Source organism: Bombus pyrosoma, linkage group LG4 (genome assembly GCF_014825855.1).
Source record: "Bombus pyrosoma isolate SC7728 linkage group LG4, ASM1482585v1, whole genome shotgun sequence".
In the NCBI taxonomy this organism is placed as follows: domain Eukaryota; kingdom Metazoa; phylum Arthropoda; class Insecta; order Hymenoptera; family Apidae; genus Bombus; species Bombus pyrosoma.
In genome coordinates, this window is record NC_057773.1 from 3,224,563 (window position 1) to 3,244,982 (window position 20,420).

Genomic DNA, 20,420 nt, shown 5'->3' on the forward strand with positions numbered 1-20,420 from the left:
AAGGAATCAATAATATAGTTTGAATCATCGTAATATCTTTTGTAATAATTTCTATTTGAATCTCAATTTGGCATTTGGAGTTTTTTAATATTAACTTGAAATTTCTCGTAGCCTTGATATTTTATTAATTTTGATTGTTTGAAGTTTCGAAAAGTTTTGAAAATTCTGATAAGTCTTGGAAGTACATATAACTTTATCTGGCAACCCAATAATTTTATATTAATAATTCTTTTATCTATACAAATTCATTATCTTGAATAGCTCTAAGTTCAATAACTTGGTCCTTCAATTTTTTTTTTATTATTTAATTTGTATTTTACAATTTTTCCAGCTGAACATTTGGTAAATTACTTTAAATTGAAAGGAATCGAAATGACAATGCCACTATGCAATATTTAGGGACATTGAGCAATCTTGGTAAATATTCTTATTACTGTCTTTCCTATAATTCGATTCTATAATTCGTAATTCTGTATGTGAATTTTACATTTTTCCTTCGACGGTAGAGCTCAATGGCACGATGAAATAAAAATTTTCTTTAGGTACGCATTTCTACAGTCCTGTCTTTGTTCGTGGCCGACAAATAACGCAGTGAATCACAACATCGAAGCAGGGAATGAATTGCATAATTCTGGTGCAAATGGCTCTTCGTCAACGCTCGGATTATTTCCATATTCAACTACGTATGATTGGTCATGTACACCGCTCTACGTGGTAGGAGGGATAGAATAAATCTAGAAAGAGAATTTTGAAAGAGAATTGTCGCGTTCTTTCGATCAGTCATATCTCTTCTGCACACGGTACATGTGCAACAGTTTTAATTTATATTCTCCGGCATTAAAAAAATTTAGTAAAGAATTTAGTGAAAGTGAAAACGTGAATTTTATACGTTGCATGATCAAACAAAAATACCGAAACCATTCGTTAAAATATTAAAAACACTAAAACTGTTTATTAAAATATTGCAAGAAAAACAAAAACTCTTATCCATTTTCGTTCAAAATTCGGATTACCTAAGATGTCGTCTATTTTGATTGACAATCAAAATTGAATTTCAAAGTGTGTGTCAACATCGTCTAATTCCAATAAATGAGAGCACATCGATCAATAAAGATGGAAACGATCAGAAAATCGGACGAACCTCATTGGATATTTAGCACCAGGCAGCTCTTAGCGACGCTAAGCCCGCTACTAGCAGCGTTCCTGATCGGTTTAACAAATGGTTCTCACACCGTTCTTTTGACACAACTTATTCCTACATCTACAACAGACACGAACAACCACGAGATCTGGATAACCAGCAACGATGATTGGTATCAATCGCCGTTTTCTGGCGCCGTGTTTGCTATCCTAGGCTGTTACTTGTCAGGAATCGCCATGGAAAAGCTAGGCAGAAAGAAATCCACGATGGTAATTTTTCAAATATCTTTAATCGGATGGATCGTCATTGGGTTTGCAAGGAATATTCTGTACATCAAGATTGGAACAACAATCTGCAGCTTAAGTGTTGGTCTCTTTAGTCCCCTAATACCAGTTTACATCGGTGAAATAACAGATCCTTCGTTAAGAAGCCTGTTCTTAAGTATGATAAACACGATAATGACATTTGGTGTTCTAATGGCCGTGACTTTTGGCTCTTTTCTTCACTGGAGAATTGTCATTTACATCTGTGAGGCATGTTTATTGATATGTTGGTCGGCCTGTGTTATATCTCAAGAAAGTCCAATCTGGTTGATGAACAGAGATCGAAAGAAAGAGGCACTGTATCATTGGGTCCATCTTCGAGGATGGAAATCAGAAGGAGAATATCGTGCCATGGAAACAGCTGTAAGAAGAAATGTCGAGCAAAGTAAATTCGTTGGTTCTACGATCATTTCCAGATTGAAGTACGATCTGTGTTCGAAAGACTTCTTGTGGCCTCTGTCCGTGTCGAGTATGTTGTTCTTCGTGTATTACTTCTCTGGATACAAATTAGTGAAATACCATATGCTTGATATTATCTCAACGACTGTTCAGTCTCGCAGCCTCGTTGCTGAAATAGTTATAACGTCGATTATCTTTGTTACGGATATCGCTGCTTGTTTTTTTGTATGGAAGTGCAACAGGAGAACGTTGGCCATAATTTCTGTAATGGGCACGATCTCTTCTCTATTTGTATTGATTCTTTACGTGTACCTTAATCTTGAAGTATCGTGGCTGATTATTACTTGTTGCTTGTGCTACTATGTATTTTTTGGAATCGGTCTGATACATTTGCCATGGATATACTGCGGAGAATTGTTCCCTAGTAAATTAAGGAGCTCCGGCAGTAGTATCGTTCTTGGATTTTCCTACATTTGTTCTATAGTGGACACGATACTAGCACCAGAATCGATCATACCGCTGGAAATGCAGGAGCTTTGTATAATTTATTTTACCTTGATGCTGGTCGGGAGTAGCTTCTTGGTCTGGAAACTACCGGAAACAAAGGATAAGACTTTGTTGGAGATTGAAAGGATGTTTGACAACGAATCGGACGACAACAATGTGAATCTGAATGTTATGATGATCTGAACAAACAAACATCCTTTGTTCTTGTGATCGTGTATGTTTGCGTTTTGTATTTATGTTTTGCAAAATTGGATCACCTGGTAAATTATAATGATCGTTGTAGGGCGAGAGGTAGCCTCTTCGAGCGAAATACAAAAAGAAACATTCGATAATTGCACAAATATCGGCACGCAAGTTTTGCAGTTATGCCGATGTAGCTTTAACTGAGAAATCAAAATTTGTTATTTTTCATTTATGATCAATGAAACCTTTGCCAACATGTTTCTTACATTTTTCTGATTAAAATCACACGAAACGCGATATAATCTGCAGCATATTTGCTTACGCAATGAACGATAATTAAATATATATCAATAAATAAATATAATTCAAATTATATCGCGTTTGATCTCATTTTAATCAGAAAGATCTCACAAATACGTCGGTAAACGTTTAATTTAGAAAAAGTCAGAAGTAAAAAAGTTTCACTTTCGAATTGGTTCCTAAATACATTGTTTCAGCGATATCTGACGTTGGATCATGTTACACTACTCGGCGGTCTCTGCGGGTCATCGAGCTTCGTGATGCATCGGAGGAACCTCTCCTGCTGGTGCTTTTTTTTTTACTATAGACTGTTTTCTGTATTGATTTTTATATGGTCGAGCGATAAGATTTTGCGAGAGTTAGTTGAGGTTAACAAATAAACTCTGAATGTTTATGCAATTATGGTAAGCGTAAAGATATGAGAATGTGTAAAGATAAGCATAAATGCTTAATAATCGAGTGAAGTGTGACAGAACATAAATATGGCACGTGTTTAGTATATACATGCTGATATTCTCCTTGTAATTGACGCTATCTGACGCATTTGATCACTCGAGTATACATATTTACATGTATATGTGTATTCGAATGATTGTATCAGCGGTAATACTAAAACAGTGTCGGGTAAACATAATTTTTTGCTGTCAATATCTTGAATAAGATGTTAATTATGAAAGAATATTAATTGAAATAATTGAATCTGTTGAACTTGTTGAATATGTGTAATAGATACGACTGAAGTAACGTAATCGATAGAATTATATCACATCACAACTATATACATCGCTAGACTGTAATGCTAAATCTTTTAGTATTTAATTCCTAATTGATGTAGAATCATCAAGAACTATAATACAAATCTTGAAAGAAATCGCAATGGTAAAATACTTGAGAGGAAAGACAATCCTCTACCCATACACTTTGAAAACTGACACGTTAATAGTTGCAATTCTATTCTCAATTAACTGAATTACATTTTGGCAAGTTTTTTGAGAAAGGAATTAAACTTGACTTTAATATTGTACAAATTATATAACAAGTTAATAATTCTTTTCTTGACTTTAATTATTCGTGCATGTTACTACATGTACCATAATCGTAATGAAATTACTTCATAATGCATCGAAAATTTTGTATAATCGATCTTTCTTACAAATGAATTCTGCTGCAGTCGACTAATTTTTCTTTGATAAAATCATCGTTGTTCGGAAAATTATGCACATTAACGTGATGCTGATTTTCTTTGTTCGTAATGTAATGAATTTTTTTAACGACAAAGAAACATGGCAAAAAGTATAACAACGTCAATCTTGATTTCTTTTGTTTAGAAGATTTTATCGAGAAGATATCCTTTATTTAGTATTCTTTTCCGCTGCAAAAATTGTTAATAATTTCTCTAAATGTAGTTAAGAACTCGTAATATATTTAGAGGTCATCCGAGAGTAATAAAGGTCAGATTAAAAATTTCGTCGATTTTCTCATTTGTAGTTTTATTAGAACGCAACGTTCTATTCTTTACTCTGTTTCACTTGGTTTTCAGCAACCTCAAATACACGCGCTATTAGAGGCACGCGAACTGGTCATTATCATCGAAACTTTATTTGCTTCTCGACAAGGAATCCTCGCTAGATCCTTATCTTTTTTTCTTAATGAAGCTTCTCTTTGTTCCGTCCTTGTTTTTGACAAAGTTTCATTAAAAATAGATTGCTCCTTTTTATACAGAATATTTATAATCGTGTTATTTCACTTAATGTTTTTTGCATGAAAGGATTATTTCATTTTATTATGTAAAAGAAATTTCATCGAGGTCAAGTGTTTAATAACTAGATAAAATGTAAGAATGACAAACAGCAAAATAAATATCAATATTATGAATCAATGTAATAATTCATAATTAAAATAAGACATTCTGTATGCCAAATGGATCGCAAAATGTCCAAGCCTAACTTTCTTACCATTCTTGACTTATAAATAATCTGAAAGAATTTTTTTATCCTTATTAATATTTAACAATCCTATTATATTACACAATCATTTGTTAGGTCCAATAAAATTGGAAATTTTCTTTAATAAAAATAAAAATTTGAAGCAAAAAGAGAAATTTTACTTGATTCGTCGATAATCTAGTTTGTCTACGGGCGATTAATTATTTATAAATTTTGTAATTAACACTAGACTCGCATTTAACAAGAAAATTACGAATTTAATTAGTAATAGAGGATATCAAAAATTGTTCGCTGAAAATTTTAATTGTATCCCATTACGGTGGCAAAAAATTTATCGCTATCAGTTATGTAATTTATAAAGATAAAGGCAATTTGAGTTTAATTTCCCCACATGGAACATGTCCGAAATGAGCATAATCTTCATGAATGCATAATATCTCGATATACATCATCCTTTTGATGGTTAGTTTGGAAAGCTTCCTATAATGAGATTCTTTTTGTTTCTGTCTGTTCTGTCTTTGTATTACGGTGAAAAAAATATTCTTTAAAATTCGTAGACTCATTCGCAGAAACATAGATGTTGTAATAGCGTAATTCTGTATGAAAGAAAAATACATTGTTTTTTAACGTTCGTAAAAATATTTTACGTAAGGGGTGCGTTGCTGAATGTGTCCTGTATATCTGTTTTATGTATAATATTACTTTTTACATCAAAAGAAAAAAAATAAATCGAAGAAATTTAAGCAAGGTAGCACATCATTAAAGTTCAAGCTTTATTTATTATTTGTTTCATTGTATCTTAACACTGCAAGGCGCTTTTTTATCCACTGCTTTTTAAACTTCCAACGTTGCATTATTCACGAAGTCTGAAAAAAAAGTACGATTAAAGTAGAAATACGTTTAACTTCAGATCGTATATGTTTTGTGATTGTGTTATATAATTTAAAAGATATGTACTTAATGTGTAATCTAGGAAGAGGCTTTTGCACTCCAAAAGTTTCCACTTTCCATATCAACTATCTAACTAATCGGTTGCTAATGTATTATCAATGGAAGAGAAGTTGTTGATTCTTAACTCTATCAGTTTAACTAGTGTTCTGGTTACAAAAAAAAAAAAAAAAAAGAAAAAATGAAGAAGTAAAAGTTAAGCAAACAAGAATTTAATATTTACCTGTTGAACGCATTTATTCCTTAAAAATGCATCATTTCTAGAATTATACGGTTTCCATTAAGGATAAATAATCTTTCCATAATAATGTTTATTCTAACACTTTTTTGTTATCTTAGTTGTGCAGCGGCATAAGAACGCAATTGCTGCGTCAACGGCATCATTTACAGTTAGATAATTAAAATGCAATGTATGCGTCAGCAGCAGTGAATATTTTAAGTGAAAAATAAATATTATATTACCAATCATCGTATTACATGCACAAGTTTATTTTTTAACAGGTTTATGAGGGGAATAACAAAAACATTTTCGAATTTCAAAATGGCTAAACCAGCATCTATTTGTACCAAAAATTGTAAAACTCTGTCGTTGATTTCAATCAACGATAATTATTACACGTTGTAATTGCTGGTGCGACTGAAGTTTTAATTATCTGTTCTCAGAATTTGATCAAATTATTAAGAACGCTGAATATATTTCTAGAATAGAAAAGAATTAATTTGATGCTCAAAAGCTTATTGTTACGTGAACAAGGCCGACTGTATAGTATGGTCGAAAGTGATATCCTGTAACCATGAAGTATTTCTGTCAAAAATAATTTTCGACTGATCATCCTTCTTTCCCTTGTTTCGATGATAATAAAGAGGGATTTAGGAGCTCGCTGAGGGATCCATCCCTGCGTGGTGCTGGCAGCCACGATTTAGAGGCAAATTTGTCGGCGAAATGAAAATGTAACCTCATAACTCTGCCTCCTGTGTGCATCGCGTTATGCATAATCCAACCGCATCCACCAGTTTTTATATACTTCATAAACATTCCCCCGGATTTTCCTGTCGTCTCTCGATGTCATCATCCCACCGCCCCTTTTAAACAGGGAACGACGACGTCTTGCTATCTGTTCATGGTAAAATCGCGTCTGTTTGCATTACGCGTATGTTGGAAATGTCCAATTTTAAGTAAAAGTAACATTCAATGTAAAAGTTCATATTATTGTGTTACTGTATAGTATAATTTTGATATTCTTTACACTTTTTGATATAATTTTTCTGATTGTCTACGATCCGTTGCCACAATCTTCTTCATTGTTGCTCTATATCTTTTCTATGAATGTTATCTGTATGTTGTAAAAATTTTATTTATCGTCGGCGATGATTTATTGTATACGATGATATTGGATGCCACGTTATGCCTTAAACAATTAGTAACGATCAAACTATAATGCTTTTGTAATATTAAATTTGTCAGATTGTCTATTCTCTCATTTATCTTTGAAAAAGAAAAGAGAGGAAAAACGAAATGTCTGAAGAAAAATTTCAATTGGATAATTTACATGCAGAACGTACATAGCAATTTCGAAATGTGCGTTAGATCGCGGGATAAATCGCGTAGCTACCGTTTGCCGTATATTTCGCATGCGTTTAACATGTTTAAATTTTCAAAGTAGCAACAGAATATTCAAACGCACGTTCCGAAAGAAATTTTAATCCCCGCCGGACACCGAGGCTCGCCCCCGAACATAGTCTGTCCAATTTTATCACGTTACATTCGGCCGTTGTACGCGGAGAGCGACGCGGGCAACGCAAACATTTTCCAAAATTCATTTCATCGCGTGGAATTATCGTCGCGAAACCGGACTCCGCACCGCGAGAACAGCAAGTAAATTTGCTCGTTGTAAAATCGAGCTACCAGCTCCTCTCCTTCTCCAACCGTTTTCGCCACGACAAATGTTTCATAAAGCGCGGAATTTCGTATCATTGAAACCGACTAGTTTTATATGTAGTATGAAACAAATCATTGACAAAGGAAAAGATGGAAAGAAGAATACAGAAATAAAATGTTGAATGGAAGTATCGATGTACACGTATTTACATCAATCTGTAATAAATGACAGTTACTTACGCGTTTGCGTATTTTCTTGCTTAAATGAAACATTTCAATGTTCAATAACTTTCATCAAGTTTTTCTATCATACGCGAGATATGGAAGATATAGAATTTCTTTTTTTCTTATAATATAAACATTTCCTTTCGCTTCGTTTTTAATTTCTATCTTTAGGTGTACATCCCACGAGGCGCCGCTCTTTTTTCTCACATTCTTCCTCCTTTCTCTTTTGGTCCTTTCTTCATCACCGTCGTAAGTTAATCCTTGGCACGCGTAAAAGATATTTTAACCAGATATTCCTTAAGCTAGGCAATTTTCGAGTGTCTTCATATCTTTCTATAGAGAGTAAGACAAGAATCTTATCTTATCTTTATCTTATCTTGAAGGAATGTTACGTTGACGCGTATACGAAGCGTAATTCCGCTTAAAGAAACGTGATGTTAAAATCTTCAGAACGTCATTTCTTCTGAAGCGAACACGTTCACGCACCGTCCGGAAGCATTTGAATTCCGTCTAATGAATTTTTTTCGAAGCTTCGCTACTCGGCTGAGTTACATGGGTCGCCTTATATTTCAATATTCTGATCGTTACCATACACACTCTGGAACATGTATTATTCATCGAAAAGAAAGAAAGGAGAGGATTATGCGCGTTCGGCGTGGCTACGTTGTCCATTAGGAAATTTATACGAACCAGAGGGTGGAAACGTTGATTAAATCTGGCTTTCTCCGGCCCAGGGAAGACCAAAGTCTCTCTGACGAAATTGAAGAAACGATCCTTCGTTTCATTGCGGGCGATCGCGACGAAATCAAGAGGAGAGAAAAAAAAAAAGAAAAGAAAAGAAGAGATAGGGACTCGAAGTAAAAAAAAAGAAAGGGATTTTATCTGGATTCACACAGGCCTTGCCAATGGAAAAAGATGTAATAGAATGGTAACAGTTCACACCCGAAAGGAAGGGATAAAGCCAAGGACCAGACTTACCTTCGAAACACAGGCAACGTTATCCCGCATCGAGATAAGACCTTCCTTCGCTGGATTGAATTAAATCTTCCTTCGTGCCAGCTCCTTAATTTAATCCTCCCCTCCCCCATGGTTTTATATAATTGACGCTATTCGTGGCCGGTGAAATTTTTAGATTGCTTCGTCAAGCTCTTTCGTACGGTTAGTCCTTTCTCTATCTCTGCCTCCGGCTATGCTCGAATATTGACACAATTAGATCTATACTCCGTATCTGAGCGAGGATCTTTTTTACTCGTTTTATCACGGATTGCGTTTGTTCGTGGTTTCGCCGTTTGAGTACCTCGTTCTGCTACGGTTACGGGTGCGAACGAATTTTTCGAAGCGTACGTTTTCGGAAAAAGGGAACAAAGCGAGAGGCGAAAGTTTTGTACGATTGGAACGTGGAAACGAGAAGGACAATGTTTTCCACGTTGCTGGATATATTTAAGTATACGTAACTGTATGTACGTTATGGGAGACTTGTTCAAAACACGTAAGTTTGAAGTTGTAGGCTACAGCATTGAAATTATAATTGATATTTATCAAATGCTTTCGTGGTGAACGTAAAATAGGAAAAATTGAATTTTTAGTAATTATACGGACGCGCGATTTCTTCCCAATTTTGTCTACTTGATCGTAATCTTTCTTCGCAGAACGAGGGAACAATCTTTTAATTAAATAGATGAAGTTCCAACAGATTTATTGAAACTTAACGTTCTCGGTAAATTTTGGACATTAATTTGAACAAAAACATACACAAACACAACAAGAGTATTATACCTTTGTTCATTTTCCCGAGATAAGTCGAAATTTAAAGATTTGACATTCTTTTAATAACACAAGATGAACGTTAATTTTCGATCGATTCGGTGATAAAATAAATCTTAAAAGGAAACGACTGGTGTCAAATAGTAGAAGTTGAAAAAACCTCTCATTAAACAGTATAATTACGAAATTTTCCAGAAAATTGCTACATCATCAACTGGTAGCAGACTACTTAACCAGAAAGTAAACTGAATAGTGGGAACTTCGAACGTCTCGAAGTGTTTTAAATTGTATAGAACGGTGGCAGCGTGGGGTTAGGCTAGTCTCACGGAAAAACGTAGTTTAAGTTTACGAAAACCAGCGGAACGTTATTTCGAAACTCGATGCGAGTGTCGGGACGATGGCCCGGAGGAGCGCAGAAATTGCAAATTATTGCGGCTTCTAACGCCTCGAGGGTGCTGCTATGCGAAGAAAAATCGAAGAGAAGTGCGGAGGGGGAGGGGGGGAAGAAGGCTACGGTGGTTGGTATGAGGAGAAGACACAAAGCCCAGGAAATCCGACTGATTTTATCACCTTTCCGCGAGCTTAAACGTAGTTGATGCGGGAAACGACATTTTCGTTAGCGCGCAAAATAGAATTGATCTCGTCACCGAACAGAAACCTAGAAACCCGGCTACATTTCTGTGTTTGCCTTTCTTTTATTCTCTTCATAAGTTTGCCGCGTAGAAAACTACGTCTCGCGAAACGAAATTTTCTTCTTTTCAACTGTCGATAAATGGAACAAGACGTTTAACCGTACGAGATATTTAGAAGCTAGCAGATTTTATTTATCGAAAAATAATATTTACCGGAAAAACGAGCAATCAATTAAAACAAATGCTATTATAAGCAAGAAATATGAAATGTTTATTTTCGTTGAATTTCTGACTTTGATGTTACTCGAACGACCAAACTAAATTCAATTGAATGCAGCAATGAAACTTTAATCGTGAGTATTTCAAAGAGTGTCGTATCTGACTTTATAACGGAGCGTTTTTTAAAACCGTGATTGGTGCTCTTTTTATTAATATTTTATATCGAGTTTAATTATGTAGTTGATTCGAAGCTCTTGCATTCCACAAGCTAATATTTAATTATGTTCAAGTAAATATATATTAACCATATATGCAATTAAGTTTCTATCTCGTAAAAAATTTAGTACTAGTAATTGTTAATCAGCATTCGTTAATCTCATTATCAATAGCGTTAATAATTGTTTCGATAAATATTTAATTTGATACATAACAAAATGTAACTTTCAGAAATAATTTTATCGTATCTTTGAATCGTTATTACGTACAGATACGATATACCGGTCTATTAATCGTTCCCTAGATATAATCCGGGTCAATTATCACCTTTTATACGAGACCAGCAGGTGTTCTAATACTCACACACGAACGATGTACGTGTATACGTGCCGACATTATGGTTTAACGAAGCAGCGTAGCGTGCGTAAAATTAGACGGAACAATTCCAGCGAGCCGACCGGTCGTCACGCGCTTAACGAAACTTTAAATCCCCGGCGCGAAAAGGAAACCTAGAAAATGCGAGCTTTATTGGCTGAAATCACGCGAGCTGAAGAACAACGACCAAAACGTGAACTGGGCCCTTCGAAGATCGATCGTAAAATCGCTGCGGTGAATTTCGCAGAACTGGAAACGACGTTCGCCGACCGATTGCCGGAAATATCGTAAAAGCCATGCCTCGCAAAAAAGAATATCAGCCGACCGTCATTTCGCCTTTCATTTTCACCGTGAAATACGAACAAACGTGTACACGCCCTTTCATAAATATTACGTCACTTGCAAATTATTTATATAAAATAGAATTCTCTACGTCAAAATAGTTTTTTATATTCTTGAACAATCTTAAGTTAAGAATATTATAGTTATCGATGGCTGTACATTCGTATAAATTAGTTGAAGTATTCGTAGAATTGCGTAAATATTAAAAAACGAGTAAGTCTTGACATTATTTACCCTAAGTGGATGTAATTTAATTTTATTAAAAATCAACTTCGACTAGGACGTCTACTAAATGTTTGCGTAAATTTCTTAATCAATCGCAAATATCAAATGTAAAACTATACACTATACCGAACATTCTTACTATTCTAAAACTTCCATATGTGCTTCAATTTTCCACATTTTTCCATTCTTCCAAATCGCATCTAATATCTTCCCTCCCCCCTCCCACCATAAAACGAATCACGAAAAACCTTTTAAATTCAACCCTTAAAGCCATCCGCATTTTTTAAATGCCAACTTCCTAAAACCTACAACCGACTCATCCAACCACGAACGAACAACTTCATCAACAACTGTCCACGAAATCCACCTCTATACAGTATCATTGTGAACGCTTGGTGCACGAGGTCGAAAACGTTTCCGTGAAAAGGTAGTAAAATGCACGTGGCATTATCACGTTCGATAAATCAAAGGGTTCGCGAATCGGTTGGAAAGCACGGAAATTTATCACCGATATATCCGAGACTCGCGAGAGAAATGCGTGAACCGGTTGATCGGCGGGGCTTTTCGTCTCCAACCCTCGCCAACCCTCTGCTGGAATCCCAAGTATAAACCTTGCAACGTGTTACGTACGTTTGCACGCCTTAAGGCGTTTTCTCGCGATGTTTTACGAGCGGTCGTGTGTCATTGCTACTGTCGCCCGAGCCTTTTCCACATCGTGCCGATCCCAACGTGCACGCCCAACTATGTCTGGGCTTTGCGATCGTCTCTCTCTCTCTCTCTCTCTTTGTGTCTACGGCTCGATTCACGGCTTACCGAAAGGGTTATGGATCAGTCCTATGGATCAGATACTTATACGTGGTTCCGCCGTGATATCTATCGCCTTAATCCGGCGCTTTGCTCAGAAATTTACACGCCAACTTTTTCGGTCTCATCCGGTAAGGGGATGACGAGATATGTCGCTACATAGATAGGGCGTTATCACTTGGCTTTCGGTATTTCTCGAAATTAAAGGTTGAGGTTGGAATGTTTGATGTTGGTTCTCTTCTTTGATTCATTTGTTTTTAGAGAGTGTGGAGCTTGTTTCGGAGATGGAAGAAGAAGATTAATTGGTAAAATACGACAAATTAAGGACTTTTTTGGGGGAAAGGCTCATAGGGCAAGAATCAAATAAATTGCGTTGGAAGTTTTAGTCACAGGTTTTTCTTATATTAGTTGTATTTGAGTTGATAATTGTAATGGTTCTTAAAGAGTAGAATTTGGATTTTACTTTAGTTGTTTGTGAAGTAGAGGGAGAGAGGAGATCAATTAGTTAAATATGGTAAATAAATAAGTGAGAAACTTTTCTGAAAAATTAGAGAAAATGCTGGAGTATATTGTGGTATCGAAGAAGTTCTACGTTTGAATTGATAGTTTTTATGACTCTTAAAGTGGAGGGTGTGAATTTTATCGTGCGTATTATGCTCTAGAGCTTCTTGATACGTTCAAATTTGTTGGCAAAAACGAAATATTCCACGGCAGAAACGATGGAAGTTTCGACGAGTTCAAAGGGAGGGCTCTCTCCTGGCTCTTTTCTCAATTAGAGAAAATAAAATGGCAGAGACTGAAAGCGTTTTCCTGTCACGTGTACTCGACTGCGAAATTCGCCAAGTGAGCAGTCTCAGTTTGCCGTTCAGCTTGTTTGTTTTTATCTTGACGAACCTGATTGCGAAGAAACTACCACGGATATGGCGTTTCTTCGTTCTGTTTCATCGCTCGTTTTTTCAACACCGTAATTATTGCCACGTTCGATAGATTTTCATTATTATTTCGTCGTCGGAATTTTTCTCGCTGTCATAATTAATTCGTTTTATAGTCAAGTAATGCACGATACAGAACCATTATTTTTCAATATATAATTTTTATTACGTAATTTCGCAATTAAATTCAACACGTCGTCAAGTAAGCACGATCATTTCATATTTTACTCAATTTTAATAAATTCTGTAATTACAGTGGAACACTATCCGGTAGAAAATGATTATAAATTAATGTCTCTCGATAAAAAGCTAAATATGTAGAGAATATGACTCGTTTAAAGCATCGACCAGCAAAATTACGTTAACGCGCTCTCCGTTCATTGGAAATAAACATTGTACTCAGCCTAAGCTTCCTGTTTGTTAAAGCGAAGCGTTTTATTGGCCGGTATCAATGAAAGTTTTTTAAAAGTTTCTCCGTGGAAAAGAGAAACTTTCCAGCCCTGCTGTAACGTCGACGGTTCGTTGCGCGAATCTTTTAACGGGAAATTGATTACAGGCAAAGCATTTTTAATTCAACAGGATGAAAAGATGCGCGAAACTTCTCCACAGGGAAACGAGACTTTGCTGAGAAATATTTTAGTATCGGGAGCGAAAAGGTTTTCAGTTTGCAAACTGATGTATTTGATATTTTCGCAATTCATATTTAATACTAACGTTTTTATTTATGAATTAATATTTCAAAACACCAACGAATAACAAAAAATACAGATATTTCAATTTGCTAAAATCTCTAAAGGAACGTTGCTTCAAGCAAACAAAAATTACTTCCTTAAACACGTAGCAATAATTCTTGAAACTTAGTAGCTAATTCGAAGACAAGGTATAACAATAGCTGCTTCAAGGATCGAGAGAGCAGAGCGTTGTTGACGTTTTGCTTAAAAATTGGCATGGCACGCGCAGATAGCGTGGCTACGTGTAAGGACACAGTTTTATCAACGATAAAAATGTATTACAGAATCTTATATGCAGGACCAGACTCTTGTCGAGAGAGATAAAGCCGAGCACGATGCCTCGCGGTACGTGCCTGATCTGTATGCCAAGAAGAATAACAACCGTCTCTTCTCCTTTTCTTTGTACCACCCCCTTCTTCCCACCATTTTCCACCGTGTTTCGTGTAAGCTTCCAATTTGGATAAAGCAGCGGTAATTTTCACGTGGAACGGTCTAAGCGTTTCCTTTCGTTGCTTCGTCGTCGAATCTCCTTCAGGCTATGCTGAAATCTTCGGATTAATCGAGTTACTTCGATTTAAGTGACTAGAAAGAACAAGTCTTTCCAAATGCATTGATTAGTAGACTATGAATGTTTACACAAATTTCTATTTTTGTAAATTTCATTACGGATATTTATTTCATCCACTAAATATCGTACCAAATATTATACTGCACATATTTTGTACACTGTGGTATAAAATATACACAAACAGCCGCAGTCTATAAATGAAAGCTAACTTGCTTAAGTACTGCAGTGAGAGAATATTTTGAGTCAAATAAATGACATACGGTAAATTGACTAATTTGAGAGGCCCTTTACGGTGGATAAACAAATTCTTATGTAGTGTTAGGATAATTTTTAGAGATTCAAAATACGAGCCAAGGTCTTGTTTAATAATAATTGTTACGATGAAACGGTAGCTTCTTTCGGAAGATCGCGAGTCAAATTATCGCGAATTTTGACCCGAAAGGGTGGCACAGGGATGTGGTAGGATGACGGAGGTAAGAAATGTAAATTTAACCAAACCGATGATCGAAGTTCACGCGAAGTTGCGCTTCGAAACGCGGTGAAATTGTAAATTGACGTGGCGAAGTTCGGAATGGTTCATTTGGGAAAGGGGAATACGAGGTGAAGGGATGAGTGAAGGCAATGAAGCGGTGTCGGATCGATTGATTGGCTCGGGCCTCTTATGTCTTGGCATGCAAATGCGATCCTTCAGCATTTTGTCCGATATTAATTCCTTCATTTTGAAATTATTTAACAGCTACAAACATCTGTCATCGAGTTTTCCTCACCATTATAGGGAAAATTTATAGAAATATTCTGACATTTAAAAACGTTTATAAATTGAACGAATCTCGTCTGTAATTCTTATGACCAACCTCTGATGAAAATGTATTTTATAATTCCAAGTACGTAGTCGTTTAATTACAATGGGAACGAGTCGAAATGTCGGAATTAAAATAGCAATTAACTCGTCTCTCACAATCGAAATTCTTTCAGAAAAAGATTTTTGTAGTTTATATCTCAAGAGAGTTGATTAATTCCACTTTTGCATTATAAAGATCCATGAACATTTTTATAATACCAATAGAAATGAACCTTACTTTTATGAACCTTACAACACAACATAAATACAGTACGATACAAATATATTTCTTATCAAAAAGAAGAAAAGAATCGTATTAAATACAAGAAACGATACACGCCAGTTTCACATTTGTCTTACCTAGAAAATCTCTTTTTATTCCAATCTTTATAGCACTACAACAACAATATGATTTAATCTTGGAAAGCAAATGGAAATGAAACAAAAAGATTTTTTTATCGAGGAATTTCTGCCCAGAATTGTTTTAAATTTTGATAAATTTCCTTCTATGGACTACCTTCCCCTTCCATGCAACAAAAAACAAAAACGTATAACAACTATCCTATCAAAACCGTATTTCATGCTTGCCATTCTCATTTCGGCCATGATCAATCACCGAAAATCATTGGCCACGGTGTGAAACAGGTGAATTCGTAAATGGGAAATGCGCGCTGAAGGTAGAAAAGATACCTCGATCCCTCGAAGATATCCTCAGGTGCAATTCGAAGGTCGATTACCCAAGGATTACTGCAATTGCCAGGGAACCGCACTCCTATACTTCCGGGGGGCATTGATATTCAACTAGGAGCACGCCACAGTAATTTCCCGTGGCCTGAGAGTATCATATCCCCTCCAGTGATGTTTCGCCAGCCCTTCTTAAACGCGGTTCGGTTCGACCAGCCGCCAAACTTACGACTCAGCAGTCGATTACTTTGAAGCAACGTGTTGCCATGCGGTTCCCCCCAAGTTCTTCCTGCTACGGCTTCGAACGAGCGAGAAGAACTGCGTGAACGTGTGTACAAAATCGTTGAGTAATTGAGGGGGCCAAAGGAAGTAGTTCATCGAAGCGATCATTTGCAATTTCGGACACTTTCTTATCATCTTTCGTGCCTTTTTATCTTTTTGGATATTTTGTGGAACTGAATCCTTGGCCGGATTAACGTTACACGCTGTGCATTTACATATATTATACTTATTTTATTATTCAAATATGTTATAGTTATTTAGAATCGAAGCACCATGAGGAAAATGGATAAGTACATGTGTATATGTATTCGTATGTAATCGCGCGTTTGATCGAATAAACGTAAACGTTAACATTAGCAGAGGTGACGGGGGCCAAAGGAAGTTCATCTCATTTGAAATTCCGAACACTTGCAGACGATCCTTCTTGATGAACAAGTAGATAGACAATAGACAAAGTGACTAACGGCATTCTAAATTCGTGAGAAATAGAATTTTATGCGAGAGAATCACTCGGAAATTAAGAGAATAGAATATCCTATTCGAAAATATCATCGATTATGTTTCATTTTCATGACGAAAATTAATAACCTTCTGAATCGTCAGTTAACGTTGTTAGGTTGTAGAATCTACATTTCGGATCAAGTTACTTACTTTTACATTTAATCAAATCTAGTTTCTTTACTAATCTTATAAATCTTATTTCGTATTTTGTATGCCAAAGTTTCACGTGCTATCAGTTGTAAAGTCCATCGATTATAATTAATATCTATCGTACAAAAGGTGGAATTTAAATACAAATGAAATATCCTAAAAGTAAATCTGTCTATCACAAATTTACCGCAAACTGATTCTCATCGTCTATGACTCAACGTTATCAACTCGTGCTCAAACATCCAGAACCCCCAACCTTACACCCCAAATTTAATCCACTCCAATACATTCACACACTCTCCACCAATATCATTCCTCCATCATCAATCAACCACCATAGGAAACCCACTCGAACCCTCCATTACTCCCGCTTTCGATTAACTCGAATCGCCGTTCCAAGGAAGACTCGGCTCGTGATTAAAGCATCCCCCGATTCATCGAATTCCTTGATACTTTCGTGGAATACGAACGCGCCGCGTGGAAAAACGAGCTGAAAATCCGCGAACGAGGCGAGCTCGAGTTGCGTTCGAGGTAGACAGTGATTTCGAGGCACGGGACGCTCGTTAATTCGGAATTCGACGCGAGTTCGCGACGGATCTCGAATCTCGGAGGCGGCGCGAGCCGAGAATTAAACCAAGCGCTCGATTCGAATCTCTCCTCCACCTTCGAGATCGTAGCTCGATAACTCCCATGCCTGGTCCGAGCTGGCGGAAGAAGCACGTGGCTGGCTTCGCGTTATAAGGAGGCCTCCTTCTTCGCGTATACATGGAAAGTTGCGCTTGCACGCGGGACGCATTCGTACGAGGAATTGCAGGACGAATCCTCATTTGGTAGTCGGCCGGCGTGCAAGACCGCCGGAGCCTGGTGCAACGGTATCTACGTGAGTCCGACGCGAGCAACTCGTTCCGCTTAATTCTCATCGCGAACGCCCACAACATTGTCGTCTTGATGAACTTTCCGCGGACTAATCGGTCGCGATTTCGAACAGACTTTTTCGCTGGGAATAAGAACAGGATAAATAGTAGAGCATGGGAGAATTGTTGCCTGGAGAACATGGAATTAATTGGCTGGTAAATTGAAGAAAGTGACTAGCGATAGGGAGCGTAAACGCGATAAACTTTTCTTTGGCGAATCAGTCCCCAGTTCGAAGATTTTTTTGAAGTGAGAATGGTAAGGACAGGATAAATGCGAGGACATGGGAGAATTGTTGCTTGGGGGATCTGGGATTAATTGGCTGGCAAATTGTGGAACGTAGCTGGTAGTCGCATGTGTTTCAGGTATACAATGTTTATTGATGCGTGTTTTACACTAGGTTGTTGTAAACTTGACGAACTTTTCACGAACAAGCCGGTCGCGATTTCAATTAGAAATTTGTTGGTCGAGAATGGTGGAAACGGGGTAAATGGGAAAGCGTGAGGGGATCGGACCACCTGGGATTAATTGGCCGAGGAATTGTGAAAGGCGGCTAGTGGTTGGATATATATTTAGTTAATAGCGTGGGTTTTGTTAGGGTGAAATTTGTGCAATTTACATAGGTTGATTGTTAGAATTTGTCAAGCGGTAGTCAATCTTAATTGGATTTTGGATTTGGTATGAGAGTTTTTAGTATAAGGTATACGTGTATTACAAATGATGTATAAAATGATAAAAATACTTGAAAAACAAATTTTACATTTGGTAGTTATATTTACAAGGACGAAGCTCAATCCAATCGAAATTGTCCAGTCGTCGTAAATAATGTCCCCTACAGTAACCAAAAATTAATTTCAACATTAAAAATTGAAAACTCTAAAGCAGTTAGATGAAGAGAACGCAAGCGATGAAAAGCTAAAATTCGATTCCACTTAACAAAACGAGGTTAATCATTCTTTAACGACTAGGTAAGAAGAATGTGGTTACTAAGAGTCAAAAATATTCATTCTCCGCAACATATTGCTTAAACCATTCCACTTACAAACGCGAAGTCGATGCCTCGTCTAAAACGAATCGACAAAAACGATCCGGCTGGATGGAACAATAAAATTAGCAATTGTAATGGAGCATGTAATTCAGCAGGGAAGAGAACATCTCCTATCGCGTAATTAGCAATTCGTGTAGATCGATTGGAAGCTTGTATCGAGCGTGGCTACAAGGCTCGATCGAGAAAGAAAAGAATCGAACCTGATGCAACTCGTCTCGCTTCTGTTTTCAATGACGCCAGCTCACTGATAAAAGATGCGGCTCGTGAACCCGGCAGTCCATTTCCGGCGAGAGCTTCGTTTCCACGCGTGTAAGTACAAGGAACAGAGGCCAATCAATGCGTCATAAGCAGCTGCATTCGGACTGCGGACTTCTCTCCATGTCGATTCGATTCTCTAAGATTGGCCCGAAAGAAGAAAGGAATTCAGATGTCTCACCAGGAATTCAAATTCCTACGCTGAGAAGTTCACCAGAAATCGTGAAAGGAATTTTCTGCTCGTGGAAACACGCACTGGAATGGAGAACGAAGACGATCTTTACTTTGCTTCGTTTTTTCTTGCAGAAAATATTCATGATATTTCGAAATTTTAACACGTTCGCTATTTATGGTACCACACATGTTCACTGTGGCTTTCACAGCTCCGGGCATCGAAGTGCAATTTCCAAATGTTAAGAAAAAAGAGGAATTCACAAGTTCTTGCTATATTTACTTACATTCTTTCAATACCAAAATTCCTTCTACGTGCTAAATTTTTCCAATATCTTTCGTCTTGAAATAAGATTATACGATTCGAGAGATTGGAATTACTTTCTATTTTCTAGAATAGAAAAATTCGAAAACACGTCACTTGGAGTTCCTTTTAGTGAAAAACTTATTGACTACTGTTGATATCTGAGACATTCATTCTGAATTAATAAGCAAAGCAGTGCAAAATCCACTAACAGTAAACTTATAAAAATATACATTAAAAAAAAAAAAAATTACTAATCCCAACCATAACTAATCCTCAAAACCATTTCATCCACCAACTAAAATTTCATCATCATCCCTCGAACTCATAAACCTTCGCCTCTCAATTCTTTCAAATTTCATCCTAAATGACAAAGTCACGCCAGAGAATACGATTAAAAGAAGATTCCTTCGTGTGCAATACAACGCGGCGATAAAACGGAAGGATTCGAAGCGTTCGTTGAAAGGTCGTGTTGGTTCGAAGAAACGAAAACTGTAGAGTACGATGGGCACGCGCGTCTGTCGCGACGCTGGCTCATCCGTTTGTATGTGAAAGCGAGTTTACAAGGCGGCTTTGTCGCACGGCAGATAATCCAGCTATTGTCGACCGACTG

General features: G+C 36.8%; 2 protein-coding genes across 4 annotated transcripts in view; both read left to right on the plus strand.

Moving 5' to 3' along the window:
• The window catches only part of LOC122566840 (mannosyl-oligosaccharide 1,2-alpha-mannosidase IA), a 677,223-nt gene that overhangs the window by 246,938 nt on the left and 409,865 nt on the right, over positions 1-20,420 (plus strand). The window lies entirely within an intron of this gene.
• Positions 585-6,220, plus strand: LOC122566841 (facilitated trehalose transporter Tret1-like). Its single transcript, XM_043724676.1, has 2 exons — positions 585-2,584; positions 3,051-6,220. Exon 1 carries the CDS (start codon positions 1,090-1,092, stop codon positions 2,551-2,553), a length of 1,464 nt encoding a protein of 487 aa, XP_043580611.1. The 5' UTR covers positions 585-1,089; the 3' UTR covers positions 2,554-2,584; positions 3,051-6,220.

Coding starts and splice junctions, on each gene's coding strand:
- LOC122566841 (XM_043724676.1), top strand. CDS start 1,090: ATGAGAGCACATCGATCAATAAAGATGGAAACGATCAGAAAATCGGAC.